The following is a 24,902-nucleotide window of genomic DNA, read 5'->3' on the forward strand; positions in this document are numbered from 1 at the left end:
TCTCCAGGGTACTGGAGTTAAAGGTGTGCGTCACCCATGGCTGGCTGCTTTTGAGATTTTCCCGCTGAAAACCAGCCAGCACAGTGCAAAGGGGGTGATTCGGGACTATTTCTAATTAGCTATTTTCATTAGAGTTAATGGGCTTAATGGTGTTCAAGACATTTCCATCCTTTTGAAGAACTGGAACACTCTGCCCTAATGGACTGACATTTAGAATTTCAAAGTGCTTCAGAAACGGCGGTGCTGTCCAGATAAACTCGCCATCTCTATAGAGTCCATAATTCATTCTTTCCCAATTTACTTCTAATTAACATTCTTCAAAATAGGATTTAAAAGTGCTGCTCTCCTAAAAACAGCATGCTAAACACAACTTCCCCACTAGACGTAAATCTTTGCCAGTCTGACTTGGAACTAAAGAAGCATTCACAGAGCACACACCCAGAAGAGCAGCTCACTTGGCAGAAACTCCCCATGCTTACAGTAAAGGGTGGCACTGATTTCTCGCTGTTCTCTGAACATGCGCACAGAGCCTCTGACACGGATAACGTCCCCAATTTCTATCTTGGTTTTCTGCTCAATGGTCTCCTGCAGTTTCTTAAGCTGTGAGGTCATGTTTAGCTCTCTTGCAGAGCTTGGAGCAGCTGGGTCTGTTGGGGCCAAAAAAAGAGAAGAAAGGTGTAAGCAAGTGTCCCTCCACGGTACAGACACAGGATCCCCGTAAGTGTGGTCTCCTGGTGAGTTGCTGTGATCTACAGACTGTACAACACACCAGCGCACCTGAACATGAGGGTGTACAGGTGTTCTTCTACAGACTGTACAATACACCAGCACACCTGAACATGAGGGTGTACAGGTGTTCTTCTAGATTGTACAACACACCAGCGCACTTGAACGTGTGGCTGTACAGGTGTTCTTCTACAGACTGTACAATACACCAGCACACCTGAACGTGAGGGTGTACAGGTGTTCTTTACAGACTGTACAACACACCAGCGCACCTGAACTGTGGCTGTACAGGTTCTCTTCTACAGACTGTACAATACACCAGCACACCTGAACGTGAGGGTGTACAGGTGTTCTTTACAGACTGTATAATACACCAGCACACCAGAACTGTGGCTGTACAGGTTCTCTTCTACGGACTGTACAATACACCAGCACAACTGCTCCCTTCTGCTAGCTCTATTTCAGAAGAAAAACTTGTGCCACAGAGACATCAAGCAACTTGTCTGAAATAAACAGCCAGTTAACAAGGAAGGTTGCTGGTTGAAGTGCAGTGTGTGGCTGTGGAGACTGTGGTCACACTGTATATCGCCTGCTGCCTGCCTCAGAGGGTATCAGAGCAGTTAAGTAGAGACCCAGTGTTCTGTCTGTCTGCTGTAATCCCAGCCATGCGTCAACAGAAGCTACCCAACCCCGCAATTTGTTGTAGCTTTTGTTTTTGAAATGTGGCCTTGCTATGCAACCCCTGATGATCTTGAACCCTCTACCCCAGCTTTAGCCTTCTGAGTGCAGAGAATTACTCAGTCTTCCATACAACAGAAGCCCCGCCATGATATGGCACTATATAGCTGCATGTTTCTGCCCTTTTAGTGGCTTTTCACTTTGATTTGTATCATCTGCATGGGGCAGGTACAGCATGGAGGGCAGCACCTGTAGGCAGAGAAGCCTGACCTGCATCTCTGCTGGGCTCCTAGCTGTTGTGACACCTCCCTGGTCATGCTGCTTCTCCACTCTGATGTCCCCCTCTCCTCAATGAAATCAATCAAGGAAATGAGGGTAATGGCAGTCTACTGCTGTACACACGCACGCACACAGACACACACACAGACACACACACAGACACATACACACACGCGCGCGGCTGTCATGCATGGCTCAACTTTGCATACCATGGACAGAGGAAGTGACTCCTGTGCTATTTGTGACAACAGAGCTCTCTAGACAATTATTTTCTTTGGGGACTTCCACTGAGTTTGCAACCTGTGACTTTTTACAGTGTTTGCCAGAACAACCTCACCCTGCATTCACACACGTCACTGGCAAAACACGCGTGCTCTCAGCTCCCTTGTGAACCTGTCATAGCAACCTGGATAGCCCAAGCAAAGCCCAATTCTGTAAAGAACTGGGCAAAAAGAACTGGGAGTATTGGCGTCTGGTGTGATCCCTGCACTACTGGAGGATCAGGAGTTCAAGGCCAGGCTCAGCAATGCTGTGAATTCAAGACTAGTTGGATTTCAAGAGACTCTGTTTAAAAACAAAACAAAACCAAACCACTAAGAAGTAAATTAAAACAAACAGCAAAAGAAACCATGTACTGTTTTTGATGTTTTCTTTATTGGGGTCTTATGTACCCTTGTCTGGAACTTGATACATAGCAAGGGTGAGTTTGAACTTTTGATCCTCCTGCCTCTATCTCCCAAATGTTGGGGTTACTGGTTTGTCCCAGACACTGAGCTGGCTGTTTTTATACGAGATGATAGACTTCATGTATGTTTTGTTGCTGATAAGCCTGCACTGTTGGCTTCATGTAAACTTGAAGTAGACTATGTGCATGATGCCCATCACGCATACTGTCCATGGCTTCAAACATTTATTTGAGTTCATTCTGTTGCATAAGAGTTTAAAAAATCACCGGGCGATGGTGGCGCACGCCTTTAATCCCAGCACTCGGGAGGCAGGGGCAGGCGGATCTCTGTGAATTTGAGGCCAGACTGGTCTACAGAGCGAGTGCCAGGACAGGCTCCAAAGCTACAGAGACACCCTGTCTCGAAAAACAAAAACAACAACAAAAAAAAGAGTTTAAAAAAAAATCTTGATTTTTGAATCCACTCCTCTTGTTGCTGCCGACTGTTTCCAGGGACCCAGCAGCTGGGACTTATAAGAACATAGCATGTTCATTGGGATAAAAATACAATATGTCTTCTTCAAGTTTCCCTGTGTAAGCTGCAGGATAGGAATCATGGCCAACTCTTTCCAGATATTACTCCCTACCTGAAAAGACATCTGTTAAATGCTGGTTCAGTCCCATGCTCTGGTTTGTCTTGGTAAGGTTTCGGTAGAGAAGTGATCTCTCATTTGACCTTTTGATGGAATTTTCTGCTTTCTGACCAACTGCAGCTTCGACAGTCATGGTTCTGTAATGTGTAGCAGCCCTAGAACACACTTGTTGGACCAAGGCCCATAGCATCACAGTGAGCACAAAGAACTGTGCGCATGCGGCAACCGACACCTCGGAAACTAGGGGCAAAGCAATGTTTGGCTCACTGGATTTCTTCTGAAAATACACAAGATTGCCATGTTCCTATCTCCAGGACCTCTTCTACTCACCCTGACATTTAAGGGTATTTATAAACCTCACTACCAATATGCAGACGTCACACGGGATTATAAGTAGCGCGTGCGGCACCACTGACATCAGGCTGGCGGTTGATCTGAGGCCCAGCTTTCATTTAAAGAGTGAGCCAAATTGATGAAAGAAGGCTCCAGTGTGTAATTTAGTGACTGTAATGAGACGGCTGGAGTCTGACAGAACTTCTCTTTAGTAATCTATTCCATCCCAAAGATAACTCTCTAATAGTGAGGACCAAGCTTTCTTACTTTGCTCATAAGTTAAGTGCAAATGGTACATTCAATGTAACATCCACAGAAGTTCACGTTATAGTCTTTATTAATTGACTGAAACATAATTTTGACTCAAACTAAATTTTGTTTTTAAAAATTGTCTTTTTTGGCCACCTTCCAATGGAAAGCTTTTAAACTTGGGGCAATTAAATTAAAGGAGAGAATGAGTGAGCTGGGAGCAATTTAAAAATACTACTTTACGTGTGGCATGACAAGGACCCTTTCTAGGCTGCCTCCTGCCTGGCACGCTTACTCTGGCTGTCCTAGAACTTGCTCTATAGACCAGGCTGGCCTCGAACTCACAAAGATCTGCCTGCCTCTGACTCCCGAATGCTGGAATTAAAGGCGTGTGCCACCACCGCCCAGCTACCATTTTCTTTATCCTTGCTTTTGAATGAAGATGGTTCATCTGCTTCCCAACTTTAAAGCATCCTCCTCTTGGTGTGTTTAGTATTAACAGCCACTCTGTTGATCCAAAACATCACTATTACAAGTGCAAGAATTACATGGTGTTCCTGATCACGTCACTTCTTTAAAAAGAGTCAATTAACCTGGATGTGGTAGCACAAACCTTTGATCCCAACACAGGGGAGGCAGAGGGTTTAGAGCGAGTTTGAGGCCAGCTATATAGTGAGACCCTATTCCCCCCCACCAAAAAAAGTTAATTTAGAAAACAAAAACAATGTCTAAATTACAAACCAAATCAATCTACAGCCTGTTTAGAGTTTTATTGGGACAGAGCCATGCCTGATTGCCCGTGTATCATCCATGGCCACTTGGTGCTAAAATGGCAGTGTCGAGTAGTGGAGGCAGATCATACCTACAGAACAGGAAATATTTACCATCTGCCCTTTACAGCAAGTCTGCCCAGCCTCCGTGAAGCTCAGGTGTGGCTGGATAATTCACCTTCTGATTAAAGACTGAGCGGAGCTGTAAACGTGCTAACGACTGCTAACACTACAGTGGTTTGAATGGTTTGCTACCCCAGAAACTATATCCCAAACTGTACTGGTCAGCACTCCATCACGGTAATGAGACACTGATTCAGACTGTTTACGGAATAAAGAGCTGTATTTGGCTCATAGTTTTAGGCGTTCAAATGCTGGGTCATCTCCATGGTTTGTGATGAGAGCAGCGTGCCATGGCAGGAGAGTGTGTCACAGTGAAAGCCACACACTGAGCCAGGAAGCAAGAAGAGACTAGGGCAGGGTACCATAACCCTTTCTGATGCCATGTCCCTAACAACCTAGGACCTCACATTAGTTCCCATCTCTTCTATGTCTACACTATTGTCCATTTTTGCCACCCCTGGGGACTAAGCCTTTACATGGACCTTTGAGAGACACTCATTCAGACCATAGCAACAATACAACAGTGTCAGGGGGTGGCTAAAGGGGGGCTATTCAGAGCAGAAGGGCAGTGTGGAAGAGTCAATACTACTGTAATCTGCACGGGGCTGGCTTCTCTCTTTTTGTTCTTTTGCCCTTGGGGGAATGCTCCAGAGGAAGCAACATTCAAGGAGCCATCTTTCAGGTGGAGACCGGCCTCTTCCAGGCATGAGACCCGTCTGTACTTAACCTTGGATTTCCAACCTCCAGGACTGAGAAATAAAGTTTGTAATAAGTTACCTGCCTGCGTATTCTGTGTAACAGCACTGTGGTGGCTAATCTTCAGCGTCACTAGACTGGATGTAGAATCCCCATAGAAAAACACCTTGGGTGTGTCTATGAGGATGTCTCCAGAAAGGTTTAACCCATGAAGGAAGCCACCCTGAATGTGAGCTCTACCATCCCCCGGGCTGGGATCCCCAACTGAATACAAACAGAAAGGAGCTGGTGAGAGGATGCTTCCCGCGGATGCAGTGTGGCCAGGGGCATCATTCACCCGCCTCCACGCCTTCCCTGACAAACTGTGTGCTGAAACACAATATTTCCTTTAGACTGTGCGTGGTGGCACTCACATTTAATCCTAACAATGAGAAGGCAGAGACAAGAGGATCTCTATGAGTTTAAAGCTGGCCTATCCAGTGAGCTGAGGCCAGCCAGAGCTACACAGTGAAAACATGCCCCACCCCCCAGACGTTCCCCTTGTCAGGCATGTAGTCACAGCAGTTAGAAAAGTAGTCGGCATAACCACAGACTAAGATAAGTAATCTAAACTGTTCAAGAAGCCCACTATCTGATTGTCTTACAGGTTTATCTCTTGCCTTAAGTCTACCTATAATGTCTCCCAAGCAAAGCAGAGCCACGGACTTAGATGTTCTCAGACCAGGAGAAGGAGGAATGCTAAAGTTATACAAAACTAGTTCATTCCTAAATAGACCCTGGGCAACTAAACAAAGCCATTGGCCAGCACAGCCGAAGGCATGCTGGGACTCCGCCAGAGGACAGCAAAAGCAAAGAGGAAACCTCATAAGCTTAGACATTCCTGCAACATACAGCACAGATCAACAGACATGGGAGATGAGACTCTGGAGCGAGAAACTCGACAAACCCACACGAACACCACTATTCCGTGTACGTTAGAAAACAGAAAAAAGAAGAGTGTCAGTACCTGCGACTCCTCAGAGCCGAAAATGACCACTAATATTGCCTAATGCTTTTCAGTTATTATGAACTCAATTTTTTTAAAACTTAATCTTATGCTAGGTGGTGGTGCATACCTTTAATCCCAGCACTTGGGAGACAGAGGCAGGTGGATCTCCAGGATCAAGGCCAGCCTGGTCTGCATAATGAGTTCCAGGACAGCCAGGGCTACACAGATCTTGTTTTGAAAAACCTAATTAAAAAAAAATTTTTTTTCTTATGTGTACTAATGCCTAATGCCTGAATGAATTTGTATAGATTACATACATGCCTGGTGCCTGGGGAAAACAGCAGAGGGCTTTGGATCCCCTGGAACTGGAATTATGAATGGCTGCGAGTCAGCACATGGGTGCTGGGAGCTGAACATGAGTTCTCTGCAAGAGAACTTTAAGAGTTACTTAAGGGGCCGGAGATATGGCTCAGTGGTTAAGAGCACTTTCTGCTCTTGCAGAGGGCCCAGGTTGGGTTCCAAGCACCAACATGGTAGCTTACAGTCCTTTGTAACTCTAGTTCCAGAGGACACAACACCCTCTTCTGGCCTCTGTAGGCACTGCATGCATGTGCTACAGAGATACACATACAGGTAAAACACCCATACACAAAAGATAAATAAACCTAAAAAAATTACCCAAGAGGGCTCAGGTCTATAAATTCATAGCAAGAATATTTGCCCAGCATGTTTAAAGGCCCTAGATTTTAACCCTGGCAACACACACACACACCCCAAGCATCATAAAAATATATTCATGTAATTCCAAATGGTCTGGTTAGTCAATGTATTCAGAATACAATTTTGAGATTTACATTAACTTCCAAAGGAATCCTAGCCCCACCCTCACAAACTTTGGATTCCTGCTTGTTTGAGTATGATGGAGTTTTCAGAAAATCTGTGTCATGGCAACCATGTTGGAGACACAATCTTCAAAATCTTTGGTCAAGGATTTTGAACAGATGTGTCATTAGACGATAATATCTTGACTTGCAAAATATTCGAGGTAAACTGCACTGTAGAAATTCCAGGGATCCTGTCTCATGCCCTATGCTTAGGAGAAAATTATGGCCAAGAAGGTAGGAGAGAAGCAATTGCCCTTTCCCTCTATGGAACCAGGTTCCAGAGCAGCAGAGCTCTGGGGACAGTGTGTCAGAGCCACCAACGCAACCACCAGCCAAAGCTCTGGGGACAGTGTGTCAGGGCCACCAACACAACCATCAGCCAAAGCTCTGGGGACAGTGTGTCAGGGCCACCAACACAACCATCAGCCAAAGCTCTGGGGACAGTGTGTCAGAGCCACCAACACAACCATCAGCCAAAGCTCTGGGGACAGTGTGTCAGGGCCACCAACGCAACCACCAGCCAAAGCTCTGGGGACAGTGTGTCAGGGCCACCAACGCAACCACCAGCCAAAGCTCTGGGGACAGTGTGTCAGGGCCACCAACGCAACCACCAGCCAAAGCTCTGGGGACAGTGTGTCAGGGCCACCAACGCAACCACCAGCCAAAGCTCTGGGGACAGTGTGTCAGGGCCACCAACGCAACCACCAGCCAAAGCTCTGGGGACAGTGTGTCAGGGCCACCAACGCAACCACCAGCCAAAGCTCTGGGGACAGTGTGTCAGGGCCACCAACACAACCATCAGCCAAAGCTCTGGGGACAGTGCGCCAGGGTCACAATGTAATCCATCAGTAACTTAGTGTGAAAACACTGGCAGTTGTTTGATGAGTTCCCTTGAGCAAAATCGTTTGTTTCTCGGACAATCAAAGAAATGTGGCGAGTCTAATTACCTGGTGGAGACTCAGTACTGCTCGACCTTTTCCAGCAGGTGCAGTTTATAACTCCAGTGGCGTCATCCACTGAAAGAGAAGCATCAACAGGTAGGTGAGAGACTTGGGCATGCTGGTCAATCCGCATGTCCTCATTGCATCCAGCCATCCTGAAAGATGACAGCTCCAACAGTCTAGTGGAGCAACTCTCTTAAAAAACTCTACCTCTGAGTGGATGGAAGGGAGGAGAGAGGCGGGGGAGGGAGGAACTGCGGTCAGGATGTAAAATAAATGAAAAATGTAATTAATAAAAAGAAAAAAACAAAGCAAAAACTCTCCCTCTGTCGTCAGGAGCAACCTTTCACTGCACACCAGTAGGAACTGCTTCCCTGTAAGCACCGTCAGCGTTTCCCTCAGCCTACCACAATGGCAGTGCCGAATCGTATCTGGTCTGGTAGCGGTGCATCCTCAGGAAGTGAGCGAGTGCCCACATCCATAACCTGCCTTTCTCCTCTCTCTCTAAAACAAGAAAGTAGCCGTGCTCTGTGGTTGGAGGCACGGGCACTCCAGCTCAGCCTTCTGTCATCTCTACTCTTACTAGCTCGCTCACTGCCTAGGCAAAGTGGTTCACATTCCACAGAGGCTTCTGCCCGGTCCTGGCCTCTACAGGGGTACGAGGATGATCAAGCTCGTCCCAGAAGGACACAACTTTATCTTCATAACAGAAAAAAATTATACCCTGGCCACAAAAATAGAACTGGTCTGGTTTATTTTATTTATAATGCCAAAAGGAAAAAAAGAATCAAACAATTTCCATGAGACTTGGATTTGTGACTGCAAAGGAACTTGGAGATCTTTACTGAGGGAAGGCAGGATCTTCTCCATGCCTGAATTCTGACACTCCAAACATAGGTTGCTAAGCACAGAGAAGTGGGCCTCATGATCAAAGCAAAGAGAAAAAAGCAGATTGTTGTAAAGGCCTACACAACATAGAATAGGAGGAGGAAATGTCTTATTGTCAGCTTAAATCAATGTAGGAAGAAGATTAGGCTATCCGTACAGTGAATCAGTCCATTCTGTTAACATAAAATAGGTGAAAGGTGTGAGAAGTGGATATGGGAACTGTCTTTAAGCTCTGGATTTAGAACTGGAGAAAAAAGACTTTCTAAGCAAAATCTGAAAATTGTAACTCATTAAATAAAGCTTGATATATTTGCTGACCTAAAACCAATAACAGATAGCAACTTTTCCAATCCCTCACAGTTACTGCTTTAATATCTAGATTTCCTACCAACTAGTGAGAAAAGTACCAAGACCACAAGAGAAGTAGAACCAAAGAAAGGGGATGTGCAATGCATGGAAAACGTGCAAGGCAAATAAATAAATGTCAGTATGCTAAATCCAGTAATTGCCATGGAAAAAATCACGTTTAAATAATTTCTCAACTGCTAAACTGACAGTTAAAAACACTGATATCCAGGGTAAGGATATGGCTCAGTCGTACATCACGTACCTGGCATGCATGAGGCTCTGGGTTCAAACCCCAATACAAAAACAAATAAGAAAATACCAATACCCTCATTGGCTATGAGTTGGGTTATACATCAGCAGCCCATTTCAAAACAGCAAGACTGGAAGTATGCGTCAGATTTTTAAGAGCACACACCCTTTGACTTGGCAATGACTTCTAGTAAATTATTCCACAGAGAAAGACAGAACAGGCGCACAGGTATCTACATCTTGAATGACGCTGCTCACTTAAGCAGTGATTGTAGCACTGGAAATAGGAGCAACATAATGTTTACAAATATGTAGTCGGCTAAATAAACTGCAACAACATAGCATAGGAGACTAATGAAGACCTCGGTCCTCACTGTTGAAAGATATACACGCTTCACTGTAAAACACAAAGCCCCATATATACCTTATAAATCATATATATATACCTATATATATATAAAACACTATATTTCAAGAGAAATGATTTTAAGATATTAAATGTCTAGTAGCAGAATCTTTTGAAGTATGGGAGAAGACACCTACAATCAGTGTGAACATTAACTTGATGTGGGATTTCCCTCTGTATGCTGTGAATACCATTGGTTAATAAAGAACTGCTTTGAGCCTATAGCAGAGCAGGGCAGAACAGAAGTAGGTGGGGAAAACTAAACTGAATGCTGAGAGAAAGGAGGCAGAGTCAGAGAGAAGCCATGGAGCCTCTGCTGAAGACAGACATGCTGAAATTTTGCTGGGAAGCCACAGCCATGTGACAATACACAGATTAATGGAGATGGGTTAAATTCAGATGTAAGAGTTAGCCAATAAGAAGTTAGAGCTAATGGACCAAGCAATGTTTTAAATAATACAGTTTCTGTGTGATTATTTCCGGGCTGAGTAGCCAGGAACCAACTATGGCCTCCTTCCAACATTAACTGTTAGATAAATTTCAAAAACAAAAAGAGGCAGGGTTTTACTCTGTAGCTGGCTTGGACTCACTATGTAGCCCCAGCTGGTCTCAGATCTACAGCAATCCTTTGCCTCAGCCGCATGAGTGCTGGGATTACAGGCAGGAACCACGGCAGCTGGCTGAAAATGTTTATTTATATTGGAAGCAAGACCAACAGCAAGTGAGTGAACATTTGTTCTAGAGGATGTGAGGTTATCCTGGCCTACCCTGAGCCTCTCGAGAGCCACATCAGAGCTTAAGTTGCTGCCAGGGGCTCTGTGTTCTACGGGTACTGCCACCAAACCCCAACTTCTCTGGCTTGTAACTGCTCATGTAGCATGGCTCCTGAGGCCTGCTGCCAAGCGACCTGGAAGAGGAGAAGCATTGCAAAGCTACACCACATCCTTCCCCAGTGTGCTACAGGATGACTCAGTGTGGGCAGAGACGCCACAGGACAGGCCTGCAGCGAGTCAGAGCACACAAGGAGAGCCATGCCGGGCCTGCGGATGGCAGGGAGAAAAGTGGCTCTTGGTTTCAATGAGCCACCCGAGAACTGAAGCGCCAAAGCCTTCTGCTCTTAAGTACTTCCACATTGCTGTTTTCCTGCAGCCCACAGATGTGTCATGCTCTCACAACACCCACTTGAGGGAAAGGCTGCTTAGGGAAGAGCCAAACCTAGCACCTGAGATGTTTCTGTGGGGCAGAAGTGAGTTAAGTGAATCCCTTTATGTCACAAGCCTAAAGCAGACTCAATTCCCAAGCCAGAACTGCAATCCTATATCTGATCTGAGAATATCAACCCCAGATGACTGGGGTCAGGGAGCCTGGAGAAATGCGGCGATGTGGGCGAGAAAAGCTATGTGAGCGCCACACAGACAACAGCCACAGTGGGGCCAGTTAGCCATCCAAAGAGAACCTAGGAGAGTTGAGTGAGTCATGGTTTTCTCAACCACAAAATGGAAACACTTGTTCTTCCTATTTCTAAACAAAATGGGGAGAATAATAAGAAATGATGAACGTAAAAAGTGCTTTGTAACTGAAAGACATGATGATGTCATCCCTGGGACTTGGAGAGAAGTACTGTATTGTACTACGGACAATGTGCTTGCCCACAGCTGGGTATACTGCAGGAGCGTAGCACCTGCTTGCTGAGTTGTCTTGGAGAGAGTCAGGAGGGGGATGCCTGGCAAGATCTAAAACACACACACACATACACAGAGACAGACAGACAGAGAGAGACAGAAAGAGACAGAGACAGAGAGAGAGAGAAATTTCATCTCAAATGTTCTTTTATAAGCACAAGGACAGTCACCATCCTTGTGAGTGTTAGAGATGGTAGATGTTGGAGAGATGCAACAATACTGACAATGTCAATCAAACATTCTTGGACACAAAGTTCAACATGTACAGCAAGAAAGCAATCCACAGGCAATGCCACAAAAGGTGATGCTGTCAATCAGGGCAAAGGTCTGCGAATCAAATCACACTTCCCTCCAAACATCTACCACGGCCTCCTAGGTCTGAGCATGTTGGAGTTGCTCAGCGAATGTGATGATGTGACAAATTAAGATGCTTGCATTGGGGTTGAAGAGATGGCTCAAGAGTTCCAAGCCCTTCCTGCTCTCCAGGGTAGCAGAATTGGGTCCCAGCTCCCAGCACCCACACTGGGTGGCTCACAGCTTCTAACCCCAACTTGTTGTTGGGGGGCAGAAATCTGACACCCTCTTCTTGCCTCCTCAGGCACCTGGACTCACATGTACACAACCACACACACTCACATATACAAATAATTAAAAATAAAGTCTTTTAGAAAAAGATATTTACATTAACACTTTCGTGCCCCCACCCCCGCTGCAAGACACAACACAGTAAAGCAGGTGCTAGCAATTCTTTGGTGTCCAAAATCCAGAGGCCCTGTTTTAGCTTTCATCGTGAGGAACAGGCCAAGTCCGAGAACAGATAATCACATCTTGAGTGAAAAACAGGGTTCTTTTTTCTAACTTCCCTGACTGTTCTGAATATAAATCTTTTAAAAATGATTTTTACCCTCTTCTAAATAGGTCTATTTTTACATTTACTGGGCCTCTTTTCAAAGGGATCGCTCACTCTAAACGCAGTCCTGCCCTTGGCTCTGCACAGCTGGGTTCAGGTGTCAGGTGTCTTCTCCGACCATCAGTGACCCTACCCTGCTGCATTTAGATTCTTCCCCCGCCCCCCCCCCCCCCAGCAGCCGGCACCTGGCAGCTTCACCAGTTTCCTTCTTACCTGTGGCCTCATTTACTTCACCCAGACACGGAACTCTAAGAGCCTCTCCACAGAGCGCTCGGTTTTGTGAGGCCCCGGCTGCTTGCAAACATGAGGGCGGCTCAAACTTCAACTTTCAGCTGAGTGGGGACTAACTATATAAACTCAATTTCAGAGGCGATTGCTCTTACCTGCATAGCTGTATAAAGCATCCTTCTCTCTCACGCCAACGACAGTTCCCATGATATCCACCCGTCTTATTGGATGGCCGTTGTAAAAATATATACCTAAAAGTCAAGAGGAAGCAGTTCAGATAACACACAGCCACATTTTCTTGCAGTAAATGTCTCTTGGGCATAGGGTGTCACAAGTCAGTGGCATGCTGGGTGTCCAAATTCCAGCCTTAAGAGTCAGTCCTGGGCACATGACAGGCTCCAAGAAGTTAAGTGGTCTTTCCAAGGAGCAGAAGCAGAAAACTAGGCTCTTGAGAGCCTGAACTAGAGCAACAGGGAAAAGCAGGGTCACCCACTCGGGCTGGTTAATGCCCTTTCCACTGTGAATAGGAATTGTGCTTTGTTGACTAAGGCTCACAGGGCCGGAGCATCACTATCACCCGATGGCATCGGCACACTGAAGCATCTGAGTGACTACAAAGGAAGCTATGGCTTTTTTCAAAAAAGCTTTTTAGATTTATTTATTTTACTTTACATGTATGAATGTTTTCCTGCATGTATGCAGTACACTATTGGATCCCCGGGAACTGGGGTATGGATGGCTGTAAGCCACCATGTGGGTGCTGGGACTCAAATCAGGGATCTCTGCAAGAGCAACGGCTTTAACCTCTGAGCCCCCTCTCCAGCCCCATGGTTTTAACCAGAACTTTTCTAAGAAGCGAGTCATCGCTTCTACGAACCAGTGAGGAGAAGATAAAGCACTGCCCACCGGGGCTAGCCGACCACAGCTCGAGAACTTCTTAAAACACTGTTTGCAAAACCCAGGCTATCCAGATGCGGGGAGACAAGCTTCTGCCAGCGCAGAGTTCTGAGAGGGAAGCTGCCGACACCCAGCAGCTTTTCTCCCCGGGCCTAGGAGCACAGACCTGGGGCCTTCCAGAAGTCACAAGCTCCTGATTCCAGCTTTCATTTCCAGGGCTTCCTGGAGCTTCAAAGCCTCCAAGTCCTACTCAAGCTTCCCGTGCGGAGCTCTGCACATAACCTGCCACACATGCTGGCTCCCAAGTAGCAGCCTCTCTGCTTTCAACCTCCCATAGCGCCTGCATTCTTCACTTTCAGATGCAGACATATACACGTTCATTTTCATTTATTCTATTTTTGAAGGTAATACATTATTTTTAAAGAATTGTTGTTATTTATATGTGTGGATGTGGATGAGGATACCCATAGAAGAAGGTGTCACATTCCTCTGAATTCTCTGAAAGAGCAGTAAGTACTCTTAAACACCAGGCCACCTCTCTATGCTCCACATCTGCGTTTTCAAATGGCCTTTTCCTTTGTAAGTAAATATATGGGTTGTAAACAAAGAAGCCACGACTGCTTCAGGTATTTGTGTGTTACAGCTAAGAGGAGAAAGGTTTCCTGGCAGCTGGGAGCCAAGGAATACTACAACGTCACACTGCACAGCAAACCTCACACAAGAGATGCATTGGGAGGGAAAACCCAGGAGGTAGCTGCCTCTGCTCTGATGGGAAGCTTTCCAGGATGGCTTGATCTTGGGCAAGCTCAGGGACTGGTGGGATTCTGTGACTTGATCTAGGGGTTTTTTCCCTGTAGGATGGGGACTACTCTCCAGCTTTGAGGGGTGGGACCTAGCTTTTAGCAGTAAGGAGTTCCCAATTTGGCCACTCTTTCCTCCCACCACAGCAGGTCAGAACCTCTGGATTTCAATCTGTTAGGAGACTGTGGCTTGACCTTTTCACTGACCACTACTGACCAGCGGTTCTCTGGACTCCCTTGAAGACAGGGTATGACTGGACAAGCCGCCTTTGAGCCTGTCAGAGAGGCACACTAGGAAAGTGGGGGTGGCTTAGAGAAAGAAGCATAGCAAACTCAATCCAGAGCTGGCACCTCTTTTTTTTGGGGGGGGCATGTACTTCTAAAGATGAATTGGAGAATGGGAGTCTATCCTTAGGGCAACCCAGAGGGCTGAAGCTGATGTTGACAAGGCCCCATGAAGCCCAGGTGACAGCGTCATCCCTGAAGGAGAGCTGCTCCCATTCACAAACGCCTGGGCTGACGGGGCATGACATGGATCTACGTCAATACCTGGAATATTCTGACCTTTAAGATGGAGAGAGAGGCTGGACAGAAGTCTCTGTTTCCAAGGCAGTAAGACTAGACTAATGCACAAGCCAGCGTCCCCAGGTCAACAATCCTCATGCGACAAACGACATCTGGCAACAGTAAAAATCTGAATAGGTTTTCACTTGAGAATACACTATACCTCCTTGAAAAAGGATAAATATGGACCTCATAACTGTCTACCTTGGGGACTAACAATGGCTCATTTTCAAGAGCAGTCACTTGAGGCTGAAAAAACCCTTCTACTCCCAAAGGACTCGGCAGAAGAACTCTTGAAAGCATCACAGAACAATAGAGGGCTACAAAAACAAACAAAGAACAGATGGTTTGCATTGGGGGGGTGGGTGAGGAAGGGAACTCTGAGGAAACTCGCCAATGAAGAAACACACTGCTTAAAAACACAGAGGAAACTTCTCAAAGCATATTAAGACATGAACCACAGAGTAAGAAGTTAGGCCTCTACAAGATGGCTTACGACACGGGAAAGGAAGAGAGACCCACTTCCTTCCACCACAGAGAGCTCTCTTCTGCAGCTAATGGGCTCTAGGTGGCTGCGCTGTCCACTGAGGAGGAAAGAAACAAAAACTCAGTGAGCTAAGAGAAGAAAATGATCAAACAGAGATGCACTGGCTTACCCCAACCTCATGTTCCAGCCTTTTCACGTAGCTCAGAGGCCTAGGAGATCCAGGGTATCTGTGCTACATCCAAGAGCTCCTGTGTGCTCAGACTCTCAAGAAGAGGAAGCCAAACTGTGAGGGTTTACAATGCCAGGATCATTGGCAAATTTGGTTTAGATTTTAAGCCACTGTCCACAAACATCCACAACCCCAGGAAGATATTGCCTGTTTTCTGTCTTTAAAAAGTTTTTTCATAAGTCAGTTGGTGGTGGCCCACACCTTTAATTCCAGCACTTGGGAAGTAGGAAGCAGGTAGCTCTCTGAGTTTCAAGGCCAGCCTGGTTTATACAGTGAGTCTAGGACAGCTAAGGATACACAGAGAAACCCTGTCTCCACCTCTTCCCCCCAAAAAGTACTCAAGAAACAAAATCAGAAATGTTCAAAGCCAGCCTGGTCTACATGACAAGTATCAACCAGGTCAGGCAGGGTTACAAAGTGAAATACTCTCTTACAGGGAGGGTATCCTGCACACCCAAGCAAAGAGGGTTTTGTTTGTTTGTGGTTTTGAGGCAGGGTTTGTCTGTGTAGCTTTAGAGTCTGTCCTGGAACTTGCTCTGTAGACCAGGCTGGCCTCAAACTCAAAGAGATCCGCCTGCCTCTGCCTCTCGAGTGCTGGAATTAAAGGCATGCATCACCACCACCTGGCACAAGCAAAGTTTTTAATGAATAGAACAAATGAGCAAACAAATAAACCACCCACCTAAATATCACAACCTCCACAGTTCCACCAGCCAAACCCAAAGCTCAGATTTATGGAGATGGTATCTTATAAGGCAAACCAAACCATAGCCAGTTGGGTTACACCGGTTTAGGGCATTCTCTCCTAGCCTCAGGCTCTGTGGGAATCCTGTCTGGCTAGTTACAAAGCTGCTTCTGTGCCTCCTTCAGCTTTGATAATTAGCTAAAACTCAGGAGGGTGTCAGACTTCAAGATCACAATTTTATAGCAAAGGCCACAAATCAGAGTCAGACAAATAAAGAACAGAGGAAGGTGTGGAGGGTTCAGAGACTCCCGGGAACATCACCCTCTGACAGAGTATACTTAACTAACCAGGGACGCTCATTCAAGTCTGAACATCAGGTTATAGTGGGTTTTCATTGTCTGGGTCCCATTGATTCACTGGTCACATGAATGAATGGAATGACCTCAACCTCCTGGGGGTCAGGCTGACAGGGTCTCACTTTGATTTCCAGCCCTCCATTCACAAGGTTGGGAACAGATAGGTTCATTCTTCAACTTGCAGCCAGAGATAACACTTTCCTCGGAATAAACTAAGGTGTGGCTCCCACCTCCAGTAACAAAGACACTCCTACACTCAGGAAATTCCAAAGACTGAGGTTCTGCGCCAGGACCAAGGACAAAGGGCAAGCAAATTCATTAATACAGAACACTTTTGTTTCCCGTTTTGTTTTTGTTAATGCTATTGTTAACCTTCGCTATTTTGTTGTAGATATTCTCTGTCATTAAATATTTCTAAATTTTATGGAGTCACAGGCGTTTTGTTTGCTTGTTTTAAATTTGGTTTATTTATTTTTATTTTTTGGCCTTAAACCCACATTGACCTGCCTGCCTCTGCAACCTTTCAAGTGCTGGGATAGAGGAATACATCACACCCCCTCTTGTCTTGGTTTTAGAACCGGTGTCTTCTGTAGCAGACCAAGCTAGCCTTGAAGGTAGTTGAGAAGTGATGACCCTGAACTCTTGATCTTCAAGCCTCCATCTCCTGAGGGCCGGAATTACAACTGTGTGTCACCCTGGCTCACAGTATTCTCCTTATGGTAAACCAAGTCAAGTCCAGACCTAGAATAGCGTGGGGTTTCCTACTTTCGTGGAAACCAACAGCATAGCATTGTTAGTCTTTCTCTGTCCCTCCAGCCAGCTCCCAAATCATGACATGGAGACTTATTTTTAATTATGAAATCTTGGTCGATAGCTTAGGCTTGTTTCTAACTAGCTCTTATAAAGTAAATTAACCCATTTCTATGAATTTACACGCTCCCACGTGGCTCACGGCTAGTTACTCACCTCCTAAATGTGAAACTTCCTCTGAAGGAAGAGGGGTGGGGTCATGAGGAGACTCCACCCTTCCTCCAGGCATCTTCTGTGCCTGGAAATCCTGACTAGCTATTAGCTGTTCAGCTTTTTACTAGACCAATCAGAGTGACATATCTTCACAGTGTACAAAAAGATTATTCAACAACAGCATAATCTCATGAAAACCACTCTAAAACTATGATGCCTGCTTCATCCATGAGATTTCCTTTTACAAATGGACATCTGGAGCAGTCTCACCAGAGAGGGTGGAGTCCTAAGGTGGCAATCACTGCATTTCCCACCATCATACCCTTTGCTCACAGCAAGAGTTAACCGCCTGGGATGCCCTGCCACATGCTGGCTCACTCACAGATCTTTTAAGCAAGGCTGGCATTTGGTGTGAATTAATTTCTTCCCAAGAGGATGATGAGCTATAAAGAACATCGGATAATTCTGGAAAACTCTGGAGGAGGCTGGCTGCCTTCCAAGTGGGGGAAAATCTACAGAGCAAGTTCAACAAAAAGTAGGAAGTGAAGATGTGGTGGAAAAAAACTCTGTACAAAAGGCTTTAGAAGGCCACGCACACAGAACAAACGGCATAAAACTCATCTCACTCAAACTGTGGATATGAAACTTGACTTTTTTTTTTAACTCAAATCTTGAGTTAAAGAAGGTCCTTGATTGGAAAGTGTCACAAAATAGCAAAGACTTTAACCAAACATCTCAGCCTGCACAGTTGTAAACTCCTGAAACTACCCACAGCCACTTAAATTATTTTAATCTATGTGTTTGTTAAATGTTTAGGCATGACAATTATCTCTCTAGGAACCAGTACTCTAATTTTAAAAGCTGTGGCTGGGGAGATGGTACGGTAGCCACACAGTGCTGTGGTCTGAATTCTGACCACCAGCACCCACATAGAAGCCTGGCTTGTCTGCATATACTTGTAACCCTGTAGGGGACCAAGCAGAGGTTCAAAATGATCTTTCAAGTTTATTAGCCAGCCAGCCTACAGCAAAAGTCTCTGCCTTAAAAAATAAAAGTGGCCAGGCAATGGTGCTGCACTTTGGGAGGCAGAGGCAAGCAGATCTCTGAGTTAAAGGCCAGTCTGGTTTACAGAGTGAGTTCTAAGACAGCCAAGGTTACACAGAAGAGACCCTGTCTCAAACAACTGCTCCAAAAAGTAGGGGTTGGAGAGATGGCTCAATGGTTAAGAGCACTGACTGCTCTTCCAGAGGATCTGGGTTCAATTCCCAGAACCTATATGGTGGCTCACTACCATCTGTTAACTCCAGTTCCAGGGATCCCTCTTCTGCAGTCTGAGGGTACTGTACACACACGGTGCATAGACAAAACACCCATACACATAAGATTAAAATAAAATACATTAAAAATCCAATTTAGAAATAAAATATCTGAGCGTGGGCAGCGGCAGCACAGTGGGTGGCCGGGCCAGGGAGGGGAGTGAAAAGAGCAGTGGCGGCTTCCAGAGACAATGGCAAGAAGTTCTTCTGGGCACCCGTGTACAGCCAGCCTCCAGTGCCAGTCTCTGTACGCGATACCCAGCCACAGTGATGACCTACGGTGCGTCAGAAGAGCCTTCACCTAGAGGAGTGGCCTCTTGAGCCTTAGGCCCCCCTGCATCTCGAAGATCAATAACCGGAGGCCGCTCTGCCCTGCCTCCAACTAGAGGAGCAATCAACGGAGCCATAACCCCCAACTACACCAACTGGAGAAAGAGAGGCCCCTGAAGAACAGGTGCCACCTTAAAGAAGAAATTAAAAACTCCCTTAAAGGAACAGGAGAATTCTGAGAAGAGGAAAGAGTCAGTCTGCAGTTGTGACCCAGCCACAGAAGAAGCAAGATGAGAATCCCTTGCTGACAAAGATACCAAGCCACGTGGCTAAAATAGACAAGAATAATGAGTTAATATAAGATGTAAGAATTAGTTAATAAGAAGCCTGAGCTAATAGACCAACCAGTTTATAATTAATGTAGGCCTCTTGTGTGTTTATTTAGGACTGAATGGCTGCAGGGCCAGATGGGACAGAAACCTCAGTCAACACATCACCCTTTACAATAGCCACAAATATTATAAAATATCTTGGGTGTAACTCTAACCAAACAAGTGAAAAATCTGTATGACAAGAAGAAAACATTAGAAAATGGAAAGATCTCCCATGCTCTTACATAGGTAGGATTAACATAGTAAAAATGGCAATCTTACGAAAAGCAGTTTATAGAATCAATGAAATACCCAGCAAAATCCCAGCAAAATTTCTCACAGACCTCAAAAGGACAATACTCAATTTCATATGGAAAAACAAAAAAACCCAGGATAACCAAAACAATCCTGTGCAATAAAGGAACTTCTGGAGGCATCACCATCCCTGACTCCAAACTCTACTACAGTTATGAAAATAGCTTGGTATTGGCATAAAAACAGACAGGAGGAACAATGGAATAGAATCGAAGACCTGGATAGCAATTCACACACCTACAAACACCTGATTTGTGACAAAGAAGTTAAAATTATAAAATGAAGAAAAGAAAGTATATTCAACAAATAGTGTTGGCATAACTGGATGACAACATGTAGAAGAATGAAATAGATCTATATCTGTCGCCATGCATAAAACTCAAGTCCAAATGGATCAAAAACCTCAACATAAAAACAACCACACTGAACCTCAGAGAAAACAAAGTGGGAGGTACACTTGAACGCATTGGTATAGGAGACCAACCCCAGTAGCACAGACACTGAGAACAACAATTAATAAATGGAACCTCATAAAACTGAGAAACTTCTGTAAAGCAAAGGACATGGTCAACAAGACAAAATGGCAGCCTACAGAATGGGAAAAGATCTTCACCAACCACATAGAAGACTGATATCCAAATTATAAAAAAAAAAAAACTCAAGAAACTAGACATCAAAAGAACAAATAATCGAATAAAAAAAAATGGAGTACAGACCTAAGCAGAGAACTCTCAACAGAGGAATCTCAAATAGCTGAAAGACACTTAAGGAAATGTTCAAGTTCCTTAGCCATCAGAGAAATGCAAATCAAAACAACTCCGGGATACCATCTTATAACTGTCATAATGGCCAAGATCAAAAATACTGATGACAGCTTATGCTGGAGAGGATACGGAGTAAGGGGAACAACACTCCTACATTGCAGGTGGAAATGCAAACTTGTACAGCCCCTTTGGATATCAGTATGGTGATTTCTCAGAAAGTTAGGAATCAATTTACCTCCAGATCGAGCAATAGCACTTTTGGGAATATACCAGAAGGATGCTCGATCATACCACAAGGACATTTGCTCAACTATGTTCACAGTAGTATTATTCATAATAGTAAAAATCTGGAAACAACCTAGATGCCCCTCAACTGAAGAATGGATAAAGAAAATGTGGCACATTTACATAATGGAGTACTACTCAGTGGTAAAAAAATGACATCTTGAAATTTGCAGGCAAATGGACAGAACTAGAAAAAAAACCACAGTGAGATAATTGAGACCCAGAAAGACAAATATAGTATGCCTGAAGATCAGAAAAGCAGCCAGACCACTAGAGAGCTCTGCAATCTTCAGACTGAAAGAGAGCGAGTTCCTGTTTCATCCCGCCTTATATTCCTCTCTAGAGCTGGGATTAAAGGCGTGCACCACCACCGCCTGGCCTCTGTGGCTAACTAGTGTGGCTGCTGGGATTAAAGGCAAGTGCCACCACTGCCTGGCCTATATGACTGACTAGTATTGCTGTTTTATTTATTAAAATACTGATGAACTATCACTACATATTCTCTCATAAGTAGATATTAGACATATAACAAAAGATGAACAGCCTACAGTCCACAACCCCAGAGAACCTGGACAACAAAGAGGACCCTAAAAGAGACATACACGGATCCACCTACGAAGGAGAAAAAGAGAAGCTCTCCTAAGTAAATTGGGAGCATGGGGGGTAGGCGGTAAGGTGGAAGGGGAGAAGGGGAGAAGGGAGGAAGGAAAGGGAGTGGGGAGAAATGTATAGCTCAATAAAAAACAAAAGATTTTTAAAAAGTAAAAAAAAATCCAGGCAGATGCCTGGAAGCACACCCAGGTGGCTTCCATGAACATGTATTTACACACACAGGCACATGCTTGCACACACAATGCGTTACTCCTTTCACTGGTCTCAAGGGCCCACCGACTGCAACAGACGCTGTTGCTGCACTTGGGCAAGCCAGGTGATGTCCTTCCGCCCAGGAATTTCCATTATACTGACTGAGATGAACTCAAACCAAAACCAACCCCCACATTCTATAAAGAGGACACCCAAGCTCTGCAGAAAGTGGGTCACATCCCCAGAGAAGTAAGAACTGTAGCACGCTAAGCCTGACTAGTTCAGTCATCTGTCCACTCAAGAGCAGGCCCAAGGAAAAGAACCTAAGTATTTTAAAGTATGGAATACTTTATTTTTTATTGAGAAAAGATCTTATGTAACCCCTGTTGGATTTGAACCCCTGATCAGGGCTACTTCCACCTAGCAAGTATTGGGATTACTTACATCGGGCTTGAAACAGTGGGACCTCAGTGCAAAGGTTGTGCCCCCAAACTTTTATTTAACTTAAAAAAATTTAGATTGTTCTTTAATTTGCAGAAAGAGCACAGAAATAAATCCTAACATCTGCAAGCGGGACACCCAACGGTGTGTCAGTGGGTCATTTACCAGCTGTGAAGAAACATGTAAAATACTCCATTGCTTCATTTTGTTGTTTGTTGGCTTAATAAGTCAGGGTAACCCCTGCTCTAATTTAAAAAAAAAAAAAGGTTTGATCCCGTCCCTCCTTCAAGGGTTGAGACTTGATATCTTTCAAACCTGAGCAAGGCTCTTCCAGATGCCTTAAGGCCCCAGTTTTTTGTATCTTCGGGGAAACTGAGCTGGTGGGGGCAGCATAGGGCATCCATTAGTCTGACTGGCCACATACCTGGCACTTGCTGGGATTCCTTCATCTCCAGGATATCTCTGATGTAGAGTTTTGCAAAGGCTAGAAACACAGGATCCAAACCCCAAAAGAGGGACGGGATCTCTTCTTCCCTTGAACTGGATTCACACTGCATCAAGATGCTGGGTTGAGGCATCCCCTAACCCTGAGAAGTACGCTTCAGAGCCAAGGCTCTATAAGAGACATAAAAATAAGTTTTCAGAGTGTTCAGTGTGGGTGAGGATTATCCAGAAGTTTTAGGAAGGTAAAACAGGGCCTTGGCACCCCGTCAAGCTCTATGCCTTGCGAGTGAAAAAGGAGGCTTTGTGTGAGGCTCATTCCCACGAAATACCAACTCAGAACCAGTCAAACACCAAAGTTTCTTTCCGTAGAAAGCCTCGGCTAGCCCAGGCTGGCCTTAATTTAGCTGTGTCGTTGAGGATAACCTTGAACTACTGATCCTCCGGCTTCCCCCTCCAGTGCCGGGAGTACAGGCGTGCACAGACTCGCCTGCTTTATGCAGTGCTGGGGATTGAACGCAGGGTTTCGTGCACGCTAGGCAAGTGCCCTCTACAACCGAGCTACAACCCCAGAGCCTAAGCACTCACTCTTCACTTTGGGGATAACCATCCACACAGGCGTACCCCAAAAAGAGCTTTAACAAATGAGTCCGGAGAGTAATGGCGCCCGTGTGGCCAGGGATTTGGGGTCCTGGAGATGGATCTATTCACGCTTCGACCTTTCACCTTCCGGGAAGAGCGAAGGAAGGAAAAGGAAACAAAATTCAAGCAGTTTGCAGCCCTTCCCGAAGCAGGAGCAGTTGGACAAGACTGCCGCCACAGTTCCGGTTACGATAAGGAACGAAGTTCGGACGCACCACAGTGCAGCCGGCGCATTTCCTTCCCGCCACCAGCGCCGAGCTACCGTCAACCCCTCCGCTCTGCCCCTCCCGCTGAGGTCACGCCCCGACGTCTGCTGGACGACCACGCCCACCACCGCGCATAGGCTCCGCCCACGCAGTCTTTCAGGTCGGAGCCCAGCGCAGGCTCTCCAGGGGCCTCGGCGCTGGCTTCAGGACTGACTAATCCGGGAGATTCTGGAGCCAGCCCAGGAATTCCTGCAACTCAAATCCCGCCTTCCCTGTCAACGTTTGTCGCTTCGATTTCCTATGACAGTTCCTAGGAATTGGGACGGGATCAAACCTTTTTTTTTTTTTTTTAAATTAGAGCAGGGGTTACCCTGACTTATTAAGCCAACAAACAACAAAATGAAGCAATGGAGTATTTTACATGTTTCTTCACAGCTGGTAAATGACCCACTGACACACCGTTGGGTGTCCCGCTTGCAGATGTTAGGATTTAAACTTGAGACCAGAGTGGATGTGAGGTCTTGTCTATAACGGAAACCATTCCTATAAGACAGAATACGGTTTGTCTCCTTTCCACTTCCGTAAGGTTTAGTCCGGGATGTTGTACATTTAAGAACTCTTGAGAGCCTGGCGTTTTTGCAAACCATGACCACCTTGATGGAGCCCTGTCCACAGCGGTTTTGCTCCTATAAATAAAGAAGCTGTGTCACCACAACGCAGGAAATGGTGAGAGTTCTTCCTACCTCCTAGGGACTCTGACACGACAGGGGGGAGGGCGGGTCACTCACTCCAACGGTAAAAGAGGCAGGTGGCCAAAGAGATCATTGCTAAACTATCAGAGAAAGAACTTCATGGGTTGGAATGGAAACTGTGTGTCATTAGAACCACGGCATCCAGTTACCACCCTGGCCACAGAAGGAGTTGAAAAACATAGTAGCTCCCAGAGTCTATGGCACTTAACAGCTGGGTCTGTGGAGTTCAAGATCTGTTTAAGTCAAAACCCTCTCTACTAGAATAGGCTCTCCCCAAGGAAACACAGCTGGTAGGACGAAGGCTCCCAGTTTACCTGTCAGGTAGAGACAGACAGGTTGGGTGACATTCTCCAGACAGCACACGTCTGCTCTAGGGTGGGACCTGAGAAGAAAAGGGCTCTTAGATGTGCTCAGAACCTGAGGTGTTTTCAGGAATGGCTCTTAGGGCTCTCAGGGACAGAGTGCTGGGTAAGAGCTGTTGGGGACTGGGTTTACTGCCAACCTCAGGGAGGGCCACACCCAGTGGTAGAAATAGAAGCAGAGTCCCCTGCTGTCATCTTTTACAGAGATGGAAGGACACTTTGAAGGGGAGTGCAGCTCTTCTTGATCGGAGCCCCAA

At 45.6% G+C, this 24,902-nt stretch overlaps 1 protein-coding gene across 3 annotated transcripts in view; it reads right to left on the reverse strand.

The window, feature by feature from the left end:
* Stn1 (STN1 subunit of CST complex) overlaps positions 1 to 23,605 on the reverse strand; it is a 37,211-nt gene extending 13,606 nt beyond the window's left edge. Inside the window, exons 1-5 of one of the 3 annotated variants that reach the window (XM_075974341.1) lie at positions 23,308 to 23,522; positions 22,667 to 22,857; positions 12,851 to 12,946; positions 7,991 to 8,059; positions 480 to 647 (exon numbers count right to left, since the gene is read on the reverse strand). In XM_075974341.1, the coding sequence (XP_075830456.1) occupies positions 480 to 647; positions 7,991 to 8,059; positions 12,851 to 12,946; positions 22,667 to 22,820 (487 nt within the window). In that variant the 5' untranslated portion in view covers positions 22,821 to 22,857; positions 23,308 to 23,522. Of the gene's footprint in view, positions 1 to 479; positions 648 to 7,990; positions 8,060 to 12,850; positions 12,947 to 22,666 lie in introns of all 3 variants that reach the window. The other 2 variants (XM_075974343.1, XM_075974342.1) reach the window with 2 other exon arrangements.
* Between the last annotated feature and the right edge of the window lie 1,297 nt (positions 23,606 to 24,902).

This window comes from Microtus pennsylvanicus, chromosome 5 (assembly GCF_037038515.1).
Source record: "Microtus pennsylvanicus isolate mMicPen1 chromosome 5, mMicPen1.hap1, whole genome shotgun sequence".
Classification (NCBI taxonomy): Eukaryota; Metazoa; Chordata; class Mammalia; order Rodentia; family Cricetidae; genus Microtus; species Microtus pennsylvanicus.